General features: G+C 41.2%; 1 protein-coding gene across 3 annotated transcripts in view; it reads left to right on the top strand.

Annotated features, from left to right (window-relative positions):
• Positions 1-397: 397 nt before the first annotated feature.
• The window catches only part of NALF1 (NALCN channel auxiliary factor 1), a 610,092-nt gene continuing 594,430 nt past the window's right edge, over positions 398-16,059 (top strand). Inside the window, exon 1 of one of the 3 annotated variants that reach the window (XM_059892142.1) lies at positions 398-2,191. In XM_059892142.1, the coding sequence (XP_059748125.1) occupies positions 1,280-2,191 (912 nt within the window). In that variant the 5' untranslated portion in view covers positions 398-1,279. The remainder of the gene's footprint in view (positions 2,192-16,059) is intronic. The other 2 variants (XM_024999984.2, NM_001083776.1) reach the window with 2 other exon arrangements.

Raw genomic sequence — 16,059 nt, 5'->3', positions numbered from 1 at the left:
GACATGCAAAGAGATCAGGTGTCCCTCCTCTGCCCCCCGCCAGCCAATTCGGGTTTCCTCCCGTGCCCGCAGCCTTTCGTCGGAAGCCCACGCTCATTGTCTAGTTAAGGCGGCAACATCCAGACCCTCGCCCGCTAGAAGCCTCTGCCCACCCGCCGCAACTCGGACTTTTTCTCGGAGTCCGAGAGGGAGCAGGAGGTGCCGAAGAAATTCAGCAGGCATCCTCAAACCTTGCTGTCCGCAGTCTGACTTTTATCAGTAATAACAGAAAAAAACCAAAGGTGGCGGGGCTAGGGGTGGGCTGGCGGACGGCAAGGCAGGGCAGGCGTCAGCGCGCAGCCGCTCAGGCCGGCCTGCGGGCCCAGCCGGGCTCCCCCCGCCCACCCCGGACCCCCGGCGCCCTCGCCTCCCCCTCTGCCGGGCCGAGCCCGGTGCCAATGCGCCAGGAGGGAGCGAGCGCGGCGCGGGAGGAGGAGATGACGCACGAGCCGGCGCTCCCCCCCAAAAAGTGCTTCTCCAGGACGAAGATGGCGGCAACTTAGCCGGGGACTGAAGATGACTGTGGCTCTCGGGAGGCCCAGCGCAGGCGATTCGGCCCCGAGGTCCGGGGGAGGCGGCGTCAGCAGTCGGAGCCCGGCGCCCGCGGGCGGACCTGCGGCAGCGGCGGCGGCCGGAGCGCGGGCTGGGGGGTGGGGGGGCGGGAGCGCCCTGCCGGCGGCCGCCCAGGCTCCGGACTCGAGCAGAGCGAGCGAGAAGTAGCCGCCGGAGGAGCCCAGGAAGGAGCAGCGGGCGGGGGGTGGGGAGGAGGCGCCGGCGAGGCGCTCCGGCCGCAGTCCGTGGGCAGCGGAGACGCGGCGTGCCCCTGGCCGGGGAGAGCGGGCCGTCCTCCGCGGGGCCATGGGGACCCGCGCCCTGCCCGTGCCCGGCTGACAGGCGCCGCCACCCCGCCACCTCCGCCGTCGCCTCCTGCACCCGGCCCGCCGCCGGCCACAGCCGCGCCGCCGCCTCCGGGCGACCCTCTCCCCCCTGCCTCCCTGTCTCTGCATTGTTGTTTCCCACTCGACAGAGGATGGGGTCGGCGGATGCTTAGGTCGGAAGCGAGTCCTGCCTCCCTCCGAAGCCTGGTAATATTGATGTAGGCAAAGAGCGAGGAGCGAGGGAGAGAGAGGAAAGGGAGGAGGGGAGAAGGCAATCGAACCCCTAAGTCAATGCATATTGTGGTGACACCGGCACCGGAGCCCTCGCGGTGGAGTCGGCCAGGGCTGTGCGCTCCCAAAATATGACCAGGGGTGCTTGGATGTGTCGGCAGTATGACGACGGATTAAAAATCTGGTTGGCAGCACCCCGGGAGAACGAGAAACCGTTCATCGATTCGGAGAGGGCTCAGAAATGGCGACTGTCTCTGGCCTCTCTCTTGTTTTTCACAGTCCTGCTCTCTGATCACTTGTGGTTCTGCGCCGAGGCCAAGCTGACCCGCGCCCGGGACAAGGAGCAGCAGCAGCAGCAGCAGCAGCAGCAGCAGCGGCAGCAGCGGCAGCGGCAGGAGCAGCGGCAGCGGCAGCGGCAGCACGAGCCGTCCTGGCCCGCGCTCCTGGCGAGCATGGGGGAGCCCTCGCCCGCCGCCCAGGCTCACAGACTCCTCTCCGCCTCCCCGTCCCCCACCCTGCCCCCCTCCCTGGGAGGCGGCGGCGGCGGCAAGGGCGGCCGAGGCACCGACAGCCGGGGCAAGCCTCCTCTTCCAGGAAACTCTGCCAGACCCGCGTGGCGCCTGGAGACTTGTTACCCGCAGGGCGCCTCCTCGGGCCAGTGCTTCACGGTGGACAGCGCGGACGCCGTGTGCGCCAGGAACTGGAGTCGGGGGGCAGCGGCCCGGGGGGAGCAGGGGCAGCAGACCCGGGGCCCGCCGCAGCCAACTCCGCTCTGGAACTTGTCGGATTTTTACCTTTCGTTTTGTAATTCCTACACACTTTGGGAGTTGTTCTCCGGGTTGTCCAGTCCCAACACTTTGAACTGTAGTCTGGATGTGGTGCTCAAGGAGGGCGGGGAGATGACCACCTGCAGACAGTGCGTCGAGGCTTACCAAGACTACGACCACCACGCTCAGGAGAAGTACGAAGAGTTTGAAAGCGTGCTGCATAAATACTTACAATCGGAGGAGTACTCGGTGAAATCGTGTCCTGAGGACTGTAAGGTAGGAACCCGTGGATTTTCCCCCCCCTTCCTCGCGCTGTTATCTCTGTGTGTGTTGGGTGGAGGTGTCTTCTAGAGTTTTAAAGTCGCTTTTTGACTCTGGTTTTGTTACTTCGACCATTGTTTTTGTGGTTCTAAGCGCCTGACCTGCTGCTTGACTTGGGTCTCTCTTGTGAATTGCTGATGGATCAGTGCCTTCTGAGAATCCTTGGAAGATCAAGAGGACTCTGGTCTTCTGAGATAAAGTCAGTGCTTTAACTATCTCTTAAAGCTACGGAGTTGGTTCAGATTCTGCCACTTTTTTTTTTTTTTTAAATGTAATTTGAGTGAAGCTTGTGAGGAAGACTGTGATGGGACTGCATACTGGTGACCACAGCTGAAATCAGAACAGGCTAAGACAGGCATGTGTGGTCTGGCTTATGGACCTGACACATGAAGTCTCTGATAGTGACAAATTAAGCTGGTTGGCCAAAGAGACAAGAGAAAGTGTTTGTGATTGTTTATGTGGGAAGAACTAAAAGCGTTTTATGTGTTTTCCAGGAGTAATTCTTGTTGTTTTGAAAGTTTGGGGGGCCTTCCTAAGCGTATTTACTCACACGAGTTTCTTGTTTTCTCTTAGAAATGTGTATAGTTATTGATCAGAAGCTCAGTATGAGTAGAAAATTTTGATTACGTATCTGGTGATAACTGATCAGTGTTAGATTATTTATTAGTCACCTTATGTAATTAGCTTGAATTTTCAGGATGCTCTCAGGAAGTATTAATTGGCAAATGCTTAATGCCATGACTAAAAAATACTGAACTCATTAATAGCATATATTATCTTCAGCCCCTTCCTGTTGAATATAATAATGGCTGTAAACCTTGCTGATTCACAAAGGAATAGTGTATGCAAGTTTCTTAAGAAATGGCAAATGTGACCATGGGCACATGTCCTAGTAGAAGTGTTGCTGTCCATGGTGCTGAAATGAGATTTGCTCAAGAGCTCCGTTGAAGATGAAGATACTGCAGTGACCTTTTAGTAGGGAAAGAAATGATGGCAGAATCTCAATAAACCTTGATGTTTTGTCCCAAAGGTAATCTCTTAATGCAGTAAAATAGTATTGCTTTTCAAAAGAAATAATCCGCCATATTGTCTCTCTACCTTTCTCTTCATCACACCCCGAACCTCCCCTAAGGAACACAACTGAGCCTCCTTTGCCTCCCTTGCTGGAAAAGTGTGGTCAAGGGCAGTATGGATCAAAGGGTTCTTGTGATGCTTTCACAAGAGAACTGGCCTAAGGGATACCTACTCAAACTGAACACAGTTCAAGGGCTGTATTCTAGCTTGTATTGATTAGTTGTGCTTTTGACAACTAAGCTAAACTAAAACTAAGCTTGCTTTGCCAACATTCTTTAAGACCAGAAATGTATCTTCTTTGCAGATAATGATATTGCATTTGCAGCATTAATTTGGAATGCTGCTTCATTAGATAAATGGATCTTAAAAGATTTTTATATATTCTTCTTAACCATATGCCTGGTAACTAATCTTAATGGTAGAAGTTACTAATGAATGACTAGTATATTTATTGCATACTTATTTATTTTGACAAGATAATGTTTCCTCAGAATTGCAAGGAAATGGATCTGTCTACTAATTTTACTACCAGTAAAAAACTTGCAAAGGTTTCAGTATATTTATGTTTAAAGTGATCCCTTGTAATAATTTGAATTTTCTTGCTTCCTTGAATGTAAACTCTCATAGAAATTTCTAGTTACTTCAGTTTGCATAGGCTCAGTATTCACAAGGTAGTCTACATTTCAGACTACAGAATATTCTTAAATAAGCCTGTCAAATTTATTTTATTTGAATATTCACATAATAAATATCTATACATGTATGTATATATCAATAAATATAGAGTTTTCTCTTGACCTGAAATAATTATCAACTTTATACTTATATCATCATAGCTATAAGGTATAGTGTAGGTTAAATGAACATGTAATATTAGGAACTACTTCTGGATTATGTTTTCATATAAAGTAGTCATTGTGAGCTATATGCAAAAAAGCACATTAAAAAAATCTTAACTCCTTTTAGAAACATTTCTTCATACTGAAAAGTAAACACAGACATTTGAGTTTTTCATCTCCACAAAACAGGATTTATTACTTGTGATGCCTTGAGCTATTTTTTGGTTGGTTGGTTGTCAGTTAGAAACACTTGACATTTATTCCAGGATAACTGTTTTCACACAGTTTCAAATTTTGGGTGCCAGGGTGAGGTGTGTTCAGTGTGTGTTCTTGGTTGATAATTTACAAATCTATTAATTAGATCCTTAGCTTAACATACAGCTTCTTTATGATTTTGCAAAACTGCGATCATATCCACATACAAAGTATATTACTTAACTTAAAATGCTATTGGTGGTCTTTGAAGAATGCATCTGAGTTTCTTTCTGAACACTTTTACTTATTTCAAACATGCTTATAATTTGAAATGATGTCTATCTATCTTCAAGGGCAATGTTAAAGATATATAGTCCATGCAAAATTTTCTACATTTTAAGGTTAATGACAAAGCCTTAAGCTACATTAAAAGTAAATGCATTATATTTCCAGAGTTGGTAATATATTCATGAAAAAAATCTAATTTAATGGTTTATTAATATATTTATACATTTATATATAGGATATATGCTATAATATTAATTATACAAATAATTAGAATTCATATTTTAGAAGAAATATATTAACTTTATAATACCCATGTATAATTACATGATTAATATAGTGACTCCCAAACTTTAAAAGTTAGGACATATTATTGCCTTCTAGTTTTATAATTGCTCCCATTAAACAAAAAATGCCACATTCCATGTAGGTATGCAATTAAAATGGATTAAATTTAATTTTTATTGAACTTGATTTAAGGGACTTTTGGCCCATTATAGCGAAAAAAAAAACTCTTAATATTGACTTAATCAAATCATATTGCTTTGGACCCGTAGTCATTGGAGATCAAATATAGCTTGGATTTACTTTAGTAAAGGTTTATTTGCAATATATAATAGAAATCATTTACACCCAAGAATATTTTTTAATATTCTTAGAGATAGCTGGTTTAATTTTTAAAATAAATATACACTTTTATCTGGGAATTAATTTATGGTAAAGAACAAGAACTTCTGCATATATCATTTAAACTATAGCATTCAAGTAGCAAAAATTATGACAGTAATTCTTCTCTGAACTTTGCATTTTATTCTAAATAATGTTTTTAACATACAGCAGGAATCTGACAAATCTGTGAAAGTCTTCAAGATGGCTGGCAATATTAAAAAATACACTCTTCCAATCATAAACAATTACAATGTACATTATTAAAATGCCTTAATTTTTGTTTACTTGTTTTTCTTATGAAGATTTTTTTTAATATGCCATTCTTTAGCTTCTAGGCATTCTTGAAATTACATATTATAAAACAAATATTTAGGGAATATAAATGTCCATGTTACAGGTAAACTTTTATTACTAATAGTTTTATTCCTCAAGACAGATGGTCAGGCAAAGTGAGTTTGAGATTAGATTCTAATATAAATCACTGTACTACTGTATTTTAATTCTCTTAGAATAGATTATAATCCTTATACTGCAAGAATGTATGCATTCTTATACTTTTATTTCATAATTTTATGCTAAATTATATTGCATATTTTATATAACAGACAATGATCAGAAGAATACTCTGCTAATGTTCCTCGTATGTAACAATTGTGATACTCAGAGCTTTGTGTATCCTTTGCAGAAACCACTCAAAAACATTAAGCAGTTTGAGAATGTAAAATTTGGTTACATAATATGTAGTTTACACAAAAAGTCATTTTAAAATTCTTATTTATTTTAGTGTCATATCCTGTAGATATTTTAAAATGATTTTTAAGGAAATAAAATAACAATTTTTTCCACTTAAATATTATATATAAAATATTTTGCTGTAATCAGTTTAGTGCTACTGTATATATTATGACAGTATCTGGAATGTGGAATATGCAAATAGACCTCTTTTGCATTCTACCACTGTAGTATTTTCAAATCATATTTTTATAACTGAATCACTTCTCTGCAATATCACACAGTCTTACCATCAGATGGTCACTTTAACCACTAATAAGGCCATTTATAAGGTCAAAGCCACTGTCATAACTTTTTATGACCAGATTTTAATTTTTAATATTTTTGCCCCATATAAAAATGGGGTGCTTTATAAACCAAGGAATGATTTTTTTAAAAAATTCTGACTTGTAACTGGGTCAGATTAGTAGCTATATAGGGCATAACCACAAAATTTTAATAATTGCTGTTATACATTGGTTTTAATCACTTTAATTAGATGAGATTGGTGTCTGCATATGCAAGGTGAATTAAAGTATAAAGAAAAAAAATCGAATAATGTTCTCAGTCTCATGCTGTCCCACAAATAAATCAGAATGCATCAAGATATATTTTGATAGTAGATTGAATGTACAAAAACAAATCTATAGATAGCTGTTTGAAACACAATACTATTTTGGTTTGCATTATTGACCTATTGCCTCAATTTCAATTCCTCATTTCCGTTTCAATCTTAATCTTCTATGTTGACCTCATGTTGACTAGGCACCAAACATGTCATCGTTCGCTTTATGTTGACTTACGCTCAAAAGATATTTCTTCAGTATCAGTTAACATTTACTCTAGATCAGTGGTCCTTGGCATTACAGCAGAATATCCTGGGAATCTTTGAAAATACGCCCAGCCCGAAGAGATTCTGATTTCATTGGCCTGACTTGGCGTCATGAGCTTGGGCTCTTCCAGTTTCCCTGGCGCTGTGCAGCCTAGGGTGAGAACCGCTGTTCTAGTTGAGTGACAAGCGAAGTGGAAAGACCTTTTAGGTCCTGCGCCTCTGTAATACATAATAGCCTCACTGGTTCAACAGATGAGAAAGGAACTTACACTGTTTCTAAGTGGTAAAGGCTACCGGACTAGAGGGAGCGAATACCCTGTGGCGGGGCGGAGGAAGTCGGATGAATGCGAACCAGTTGTGTGCGAGCATTAGGGAACGTGCCGAGGAAGAACACGGAGAGAAGGCTGCAGAAAAGGCCGGAGCTTCGAACATTCAAGGATGGGCCTACTGGCTGTGGATTTTCTGTCTTTTAGCCAGAACTGAGGCATTATTCTGTTGTTCACTAATGGGCTGAGCGCATGAGTGCAGAAATCAGATTGTTTCTCTGTGAGACGATCAACTATTTGATTAGAGGAGCCTCAGCCTCCTTACTTTGTCTCTAATTTTAGCTTGTATAAATGGCTAAAATTTAGACTTTTTCAAAAGTATGCATTGGTTTTAAGAGAAAACATCTCAGCTTGTCATAGTATTTCATGTGGTTTGGTTTATTCTTTCTTCACCTATTTACTTTATTCAACCTAGAGAATTACTAATTCTTTTTCATTGTTCTTTCTCCATTATGGTGACGAGCCATATCTCCTCTCTTACTTATTTCTGTCATACTGGAATAACTAGTTGACATTCATAGAGTGTTGTGAAGGTACAAATTGCTAAGTAGACACAGAATGCTATCACACTTAATTTAGGAATTCATTTTAGAGGGATCTTATCATTGTTCTGTTTTGAAGGGACTGTAATATCATCACATTTTATTTTTTTAAAGTTTAGATTAGAAATGCTGTGAAACACTAAATTTAAGTTTTACCTTAAATTAATAAGCAATAAAACCTTACAATCCAAATAATGAAATTTTAGTAATAAAATGTTTTAAATTCCTTCGATGCTTTAAAACTGAGAACAGGAATTCACATCTGCCTTTCTTTGGTAATAGTTCATGGTTTATGCTATGCGTTGTGTAGAATGCATGAAAATATTTCCTTCTTGGGTGTTTAAAGTGTTAAAAGGTTAGTAGCTGACCTTTCCTCTCTGTTTCTACACAGAGTCATTTATTAAAAGAAAAAGTTGTAGATGCTATTATGGATGGTAAAAAAAAAAATCTTGCAAAAAAATGCAAGTTTGCTAGTGTTTAAATTCAGTTACTGATCTTAGCAGCCGTAGTAGTATATCTACATGTATGTGGAATGGGTGGATGCAATAATTACTTCTTTAGAAATACATGGGAATTGTATATGTGAGATGCTCTGCCCCTCTTGAGAAGGAAATTGGGCTCTACTCAAAACCGTGAGTCCTCAGCCCTCGATTTCCTCTTCTTCCTGTCAGTGTGCCCTCTTGGTTTCATCTGGCTGAATCCTCTCCTGGCATCTGGAGGCTTCACTTGCAGGGCCTGTGTCCCATGGGACACCCAGAGTTCAGAAGTCTTACTTCTCTGCATCTCCACTGCCATCAGGAATAATCAGTCTCTTTCCTCCTGAACTGTCACTGACTTAGTTTATTTGGGGAAAAAAAAATTGAACTAAGATTTAAACATATGATCATGACAAAGTATTTGTTTTCTCAGAAAATGATCGAAGTCACTCAGAAGTTTAAGTGCCAGGACGAGCTTCAGTAGTAGCTAACAGGTTTTCGAGTTGATTAGAAGTCAGGAACTAGTCTAATTCATTTAATCATGCCATCTTTATAAGTTCTACCACATATTTTACAGATGCGTAAAGTGAGGACATAAAGTTAACTCTCCCGAGCTCAAACAGCTGGTAGTGTTAAAGATCAAGCTCACTTCCTCAGCTTATTGTGTTTTCTTTTCTCCCTTCATTATGATCATCACAGTCATACTGAATCAGTTCAGTTCAGTCTCTCAGTTGTGTCCGACTCTTTGCGACACCATGAGCTGCAGCACACCAGGCCTCCCTGTCCAACACCAACTCCCAGAGCCCACCCAAACTCATGTCCATTGAGTCAGTGATGCCATCCAACCATCTCATCCTCTGTCATCCCCTTCTCCTCCTGCCCTCAATCTTTCCCTGCATCAGGGTCTTTTCAAATGAGTCAGCTCTTCGCATCAGGTGGCCAGAGTATTGGAGTTTCAGCTTCAACATCAGACCTTCCAATGAACACCACAGTTCATCTTGAATAGTGAAGAGATAAGTATATAAATCCACAAATACTTTTTAATTTTTCATTTATCATTAAAAGTGTTTTATAGATGATATAGAAAGCTATGATGGCAGAAATTTGGGAGTCCTAGACAGCTGGAATGAATGGCCAAGAATTCCAGGTTCATAAAGTCTTGTTGGGGGGGCCAGTTATGACTATGAATAAATGGTATGACTACCAGCAGAACACTTAGATTTCCATTTCGAGTGGCACAGAGGGCGGATATAGATACAGTTTTGAAGGGAGGGAAGCAGACTTTGGAAATCTGTGCTAGTCCTTACACTGAGTTCGTAAGTTCAGTGAGATACAGTCACTTGTTGTCTAACATTTTTCAACAGCCATCCAATTTTTACCACAGTGTTTTAAAAGATGTTGAGTTTATGAGTTGAGAATTGTGTACATATTGCCTGAAATCTGCAATAGTTGGAAATCTTAATATTTATCTAAACTTTATTAGCCCTTTATATGCCCTCTTTCTGAATACAATCACACTGAGGGGTCAGGGCTTCAGTGTATAAATTTGGGGGGACATACTTCCACTCACACATTGAGTAAGCTATATGGCAAGAGCTGGAGGAAATGCCTCTGGAGAGAGATTAGTGCTCAGTTGTGAAGAACCGTGTATCCCATGCTAAGGGCTTGAATCTCATCCTCTGTGTGATGTAATATCAGAGAGGAATTTTAATCAAGTGATTTACTTGAGATGGTTTGTTTTCCTCAAAACTTAGCCCTGGCAGCAATCACTTCACCCTTGGAAGAGGGTGAAGTGATGTCAGAAACTAAATTTCAAATTATATTTCATTTCAGTTAGTCTAAATTTAAATAACCCCAGGTGGCTAGTGGCTACCAGGATGGAGAGAATATTCTAAATGACTATGGTGGCTATGGAAGGGGAGAAGAAAGCAAGATTCAGGAGACTTTTCTGGGTTCTAATTTACCAGTTGCCATGTAGAGGAAGGATTTGATTCAGACTTTAGGAAAGGTGATACTCTGGATGTGGATGCATGGAATGAAATAGCAAATACAGGAGGAAGAACGCATTGGGATTGAGATTGGTGAAACGACAGGAGTCCGTTCTTGGAGATGATGCCATCAGGAGATGTCAGTAGGTAGTGTATCGTATAAGTAGGGCCTTTGGTGCGGCATTTCCTCTCTACATGTGATGTAGTTTGATCTAGGAAGCTGTGGGCAGAGAGTAGATGATTTAACAGAAACAGATTACGTGGAGAGAATGTCAAGGATGAATTCTGAGGAAGAGCAACGTTAAAGGGTCTGGGCAGAAAAGGGACCAGAACTAGAGACCGAAAAGAAGCAGGGAACGAGAGTGAAAACGGGAGGATGAGAACAGAGAGAGAATGGGGGAGGGTGGGCGGGGAGGGGCAGAGGGGGACAGAAAGGAGAGCACCCTTAGCATGTGAAGATCTGAACAATATAGGGAGGAGTTTTAAGAAGGATGTAGAGTCAGTCAAGGGTGTCTTATGTTTCAGAAAGAACATGTAGGATGAAGCCTAGAAATAGGTCACTGCATTTGACAATCAAGTCTTGTTGAACCTTTCAAGACTAGCTTCAATAGAATGATGAAAGAGATGTCAAATTGTGATGCATTAAGGAATGAGCTGGAGTTGAGGAGATAAAGACTAGTTTGAACGATTCTTCATTAAGTTCGGTGGTGAAAAGAAAAAGGAAATGAAAAGGCGGGAAGATGTGAGTTTAAAGGAATAAATATTTTATGATGAAATAAGCATTAGAATATTTGTAGCTTTTGATCTGGGACCCAGATGGGAGTATGATATTGAAAGTATCACTTTCAGAAAAAATTAGCAAAGGCCCCAGATCCCAAAGGAAAGAGGACAGGCTCTAATTTATTGCTTATTCTTGGGAAGGAGGGAGGTTTTATCTTTGTTCATTGTGCTGTGCAGCTAAGATCCTTTGTTTATTGTTTATATTTTAAAGAGGAACAATGCTTTAATTTCAGAATTTCAGATACTAAGTACAATTGTTAACTTGAAAATGCTTAAATAAAGTAGAATATTCATTTTCAAATAATAGAAAATAATTATTAGCTGTAAATATGAGATCATAAATAATTATATGTGTCACTGTGAATTATTTTCTTTAGAAATGTGCTGTCCTGGGGTTCAGTGACATATTTATAGAGTCTGTGGAATTAAATATGGCTATCTCATTATCTGTTTTCTTCAAAAATATTTAGTATGTTTGATAGAAAGTTCTAAAAATAGAAATTAATTTTAAACCTAATAGAGAAGTATAGTAAGATAGTTACAAGAAGTATTGAGGATAGACTGGGTTCAACTCCCAGTTTCATCTCTTATTAATTATATGACATCATGCAAATAACTTAAAATAGGGATTCTAGCACCTCTTTCATAAGACAGTTATGGGAAGAAATCAAGAGACTCCCATGCATGTTGAAGTATCTAACCTGGGGCTTGATGATGCCCAATAAGTAGAAGCAGTTCATTAAAACCCATGGGGAGAAAGCTGTGGGGAAATCAGTAAAATTGCTTCACTTGAGATCTCATGTAAATTTTCTGGTAAGCAACAGTCAATTACAAGAGTTTTATAAACAGACTTTGTATTTTGCATGATAAACCTGGTTTTACTATGTCTACATCCCTTCTGCTTCTTTGGGAAGGTGACTAAAGGTGAGTCTTTAGAATGAAACGGAAAACAAAAATTCAGCTGAAAACAAAAATTCAGGGTGAAAATGTTGCATTCCTAAAGCTTGACTTTTCCCCTTGTTATTTCAGATTAAAAATTAACATGTGCTGGGTTTTAGACTCAGTGGATCCTCTTAGATTACTGCAAAGGGACTTGAGCCCTTTCGTGTACAAACGTTTGGGGGAGGACACATGGAGAAACCATTGTAATAACCGTCCATCTCCTGGAAACCTTGGGGTGAAAACAATCTTGGGGGAAATTCTCTGTTATGTTGTTCGTCAGGCACTGCAGAGTCTCCTGTGCCTCCAAGCTCCATTTTGAAAGTTGGAGCCCTTTGCTGAACCCTCTACTACTTGTCTTCGTGTTCTGCTTCGGTTGCCCCTGTTATTTTCCTCTCTGCCCCTCCGTTTACACACTCTGCCATGCTTAGTGTTCTTATTAATTGGCGGGGGGAGAGGAAGTAGAGTTAAAGGTTGCCTCAGCATTTGAACGACAGCTGGTGGACGAGGCCAACGTGGCGGGCACCGAGATACGCCAGACTGAACAGGGTAGGCTGGAAGACTGAGCTGTGCTCTGGGAACGGTACACAGTTACCCTCAGAAAGAAAAGGCGCAGCAAGGTTCTTTAACTTGATAAAAATTGCCATGTGGAAGCCGGGGTCTTGCTTCAACAAATGGGTTAATTAAGGCTTAGAGAACGTAGGAAGTGAGCCAGAATTGTCACAGACAGGTGTGGCATAGACAGAACTCAAACCAGTAGTATCTGGCTCTTAATCTCATGGCCTCTGACTTTATTATAATGTGTTCACTCTGCCGCAAATCATTGCTCATCTAGTTTTTTTTTTTTTTTTTAATTTTCTAGGGGGAGAATGTGGGTGGCTGACAGCAGGAGTGGATAGAACATAAAGTTCTTTGGCACATAAGAGAAATTATAACTTCTTTCATCCAGTGTTTCTGTTACAGCAGCTGGGTATAGGAGAAGAGCAGAGGCCTAAAAGTCAGAAACACCTAGATTTACATGGCTGTTCCATCAGTTCCTGCAAGATGTGGATACATACATATCCAAGTTGAGGAGAGAAGGAACAGGTATATAATAAAAAATGTAGCTGGCGAGGGAGTTTCCTGGTGGCCTCGTAGTTAGGATTCCGGACGTTCACTGTAATGACCTGGACTCTATCCCTGGTTGGGGAACTGAGATCCTGCAAGCCGTGTGGGCAGTGCGTGTGTGTGTGTGTATATATATATATATATATAGTGGATGGGTGGAGCTCTCATTTGTTCATCCAGGCTACTCTGAGAAGACAGGATGGCGTCACCCTGCAAAGCTCACCCGACTGTTAGACACTGAGCTGATGGAAACCATTGACAAGTTTGTCCCCTTCTGATCCAGTCATCAGTTTCTGACCAGAGCTGTCCTGGTGCAGGTCAACTCCCTGATAGAGACTTTTGACTTATTTTCCGTAGAGGCATTTAAAAAGGCACTGGTGATGTATTTAATCTTGGGAGTCACAGTGACCCTAGATAAGCAGTGAGAGTCTGTCTGAAGAGAAGCAAGTATTTTTAAAAAGGTGAATCTGAATCTTAAACAATTAAAAACAAACAAACAAAAACAGAATTTCTCCTTCTTCTTAGTGAAAATGAGACAGGTCCCTATGGGCTGCTAAGCAAGGAGTTAGGGGCACCTGCGCTTTCTGAGGCTGTGGCGTCATGTCAAAATCCAGGTGTCATCACGTGGGGAAAAAGACCGCAGGCAAGTGCAGATGACCCAGCTGTCAGTGGAGCTGCGAGGCTTACATCTGATTAGCTTTGTAGAGGGCTGGCGAATTAGGACTAGATTCAGATATGTTCAATCTGCCCCATGGATTTTCTAAATATGTATTGAAAATTTAGAAGTCACTTATGAAAAAAATGAGCCCTTTCCTTATCATTGAAGTTTAGACTTTTTAAACTAAAGGTTCATTTTCATTTACTATGTCTGAAAATTCCACTGAGATGGAATTCAAGTCTGAGTAAACAAAATCCTTGTCAGCATAGTTTGGCTTCTTTGATGAATATAGATTATTTTCAGCTGGCATAGTTATCAGCTGCTCAGTCATGGACTTGATTTCTCTGTGCAATTAATTGGCTATTTAAAATTATTAAAATAAATGATTCAATCTTTAGGTCCTTGTATTTTTTTGATCGTATGACTTTATGGATAGAACAGGCCAACCGAGTATATGCTGCTTCACCTACAAGAAGTCAAAGCAGTTATTTATCTAAATAATTTTTGATAAGAGCGAGCATATTAAAAGAGTGACCAAACTCTTTTTGTTTGTTTAGTCTTTGAGAAATAATTTATTTGCAAATAACTTAAAGATCTGGAGAAAGTTAACAAGACCCTTGAATGTTTGTAAGCCTCAGATCTGTAACCTTATGTTTCATACATTAAGCGCTTGAGCTTTTCGTAAAATCTAAAATGGTTCTCTGAGGGCAGCAGGGTTGATTTTTTATAATTTTTTATAATTTTTTATAATCTTCAGTTATTTCATGAAGGTAGAGCCTTTAAAATGCTGATAAAGAGTCAGTTTTAACATGGACAGAGAGGCTGGGCTTCGCCCCGGTTGTGCTGTCCAGACAGCAGCATGGCAAATGCGCCCAACTCGAAGTTCACTGACCGTTGGTGGTGGTTTAGTAGCTAAGTCGTGTCTGACTCTTGTGACCCCATGGACTGCAGCCCGCCAGGCTTCTCTGTCCATGGGATTCTCCAGGCAAGAAGACGAGTGGGTTGCCATTTCCTTCTCCAGGAGATCTTCCCAACCCAGGGATCAAACCTCGGTCTCCCTCACTGCAGGCAAATTCTTTACCAGCTGAGCTACAAGTTAGGTTCTGTATTAGAGTTTCTCCAGCATTGCACTCTAATTGGATGGATGTTCAAGTTTTTCCACAATACCCACTTTAAATAGTTAAATGCAAAAGCTGCTGCTGCTGCTAAGTCGCTTCAGTCGTGTTCGATTCTGTGCCACCCCATAGACAGCAGCCCACCAGGCTCCCCCGTCCCTGGGATTCTCCAGGCAAGAACACTGGAGTGGGTTGCCATTTCCTTCTCCAATGCATGAAAGTGAAAAGTGAAAGGGAAATGCAAAAACTCAGCAGTACAAATTTGCATTTCTTTATCACTTGTTTATATTAATAAAAATGAAAACATTATAGCTAAAGGCACTCAACGACTTACTTTTTTTTTTTCAAGTCAAGACTAGATTTTGTTGTAAATGAACTATGGAAGAGTTAACTCATGATAGATATTGTCTGGGCTTCTCTGATAGCTCAGCAGGTAAAGAATCCACCTGCAATGCAGGAGACACGTAGATATTGTTTAGGAAAAAACATTTTCCCTTCATCTAAATATATTAGTTTATCTTAGTGGCCTGACATTTGACATGCACATGACCAGGTGAAGGTGCTGCAGAGAGACCAGAGGCAACACATGATGGTCATTCAGGTCCCCACTTCCTGTGTGACTGATGATCAGAATTTATTTTTGTTTGTACAATGTGGTCTCCATTCTGGGCTGTTTTGTATGGCCCTGAGCCTATTCTTATTCTCCCGTTTTTTTTTTTTTTTTCCTTCTTTTTCTACTGTGACAATATATGATGCATTTAATGTAGTAAATTATTAAAGAGAATTTCTCAGGAGGCTGTTCAGCTCAGTTCCTCTGATTTCTCCAGTTAATGGTGAAGGGCCATGCTCAGGGCTGCCAGTGCTTGCTTTGGATTTCAGCAGGTGGATCAGAGGGGCCAAAAGAGTGTCAGGCCTGAAGAAAACACACCCATTTTCTCAGAGTGATCACAGTGGTTATTTTAATCTTCTTTGCCATCCAGATCTATTAAAGGATGCTCCATAAAGAACATTTTAGTAACTTAATTTGTAATCATCGCCTCTGGGAATGCACTTTGTCATAGTTTTTGGTGCTCTATAGTAAAAAAACATAGTATAAAGACGAATGAATATTTCCTTTTAAAAACAGATCTTTAGTGGTAACTGTTCTTAGATAACTTGAGCACTATTATTATATGGCAATAGTAATTTAGGCACTGAGATAAAAGATATCCCACAGCGCACCCAGTT

This window comes from Bos taurus, chromosome 12 (genome assembly GCF_002263795.3).
Source record: "Bos taurus isolate L1 Dominette 01449 registration number 42190680 breed Hereford chromosome 12, ARS-UCD2.0, whole genome shotgun sequence".
NCBI classification, from domain to species: domain Eukaryota; kingdom Metazoa; phylum Chordata; class Mammalia; order Artiodactyla; family Bovidae; genus Bos; species Bos taurus.
The sequence above is the reverse complement of the archived record's forward strand: the minus strand, read 5'-3'. Positions and strand labels throughout refer to the sequence as shown.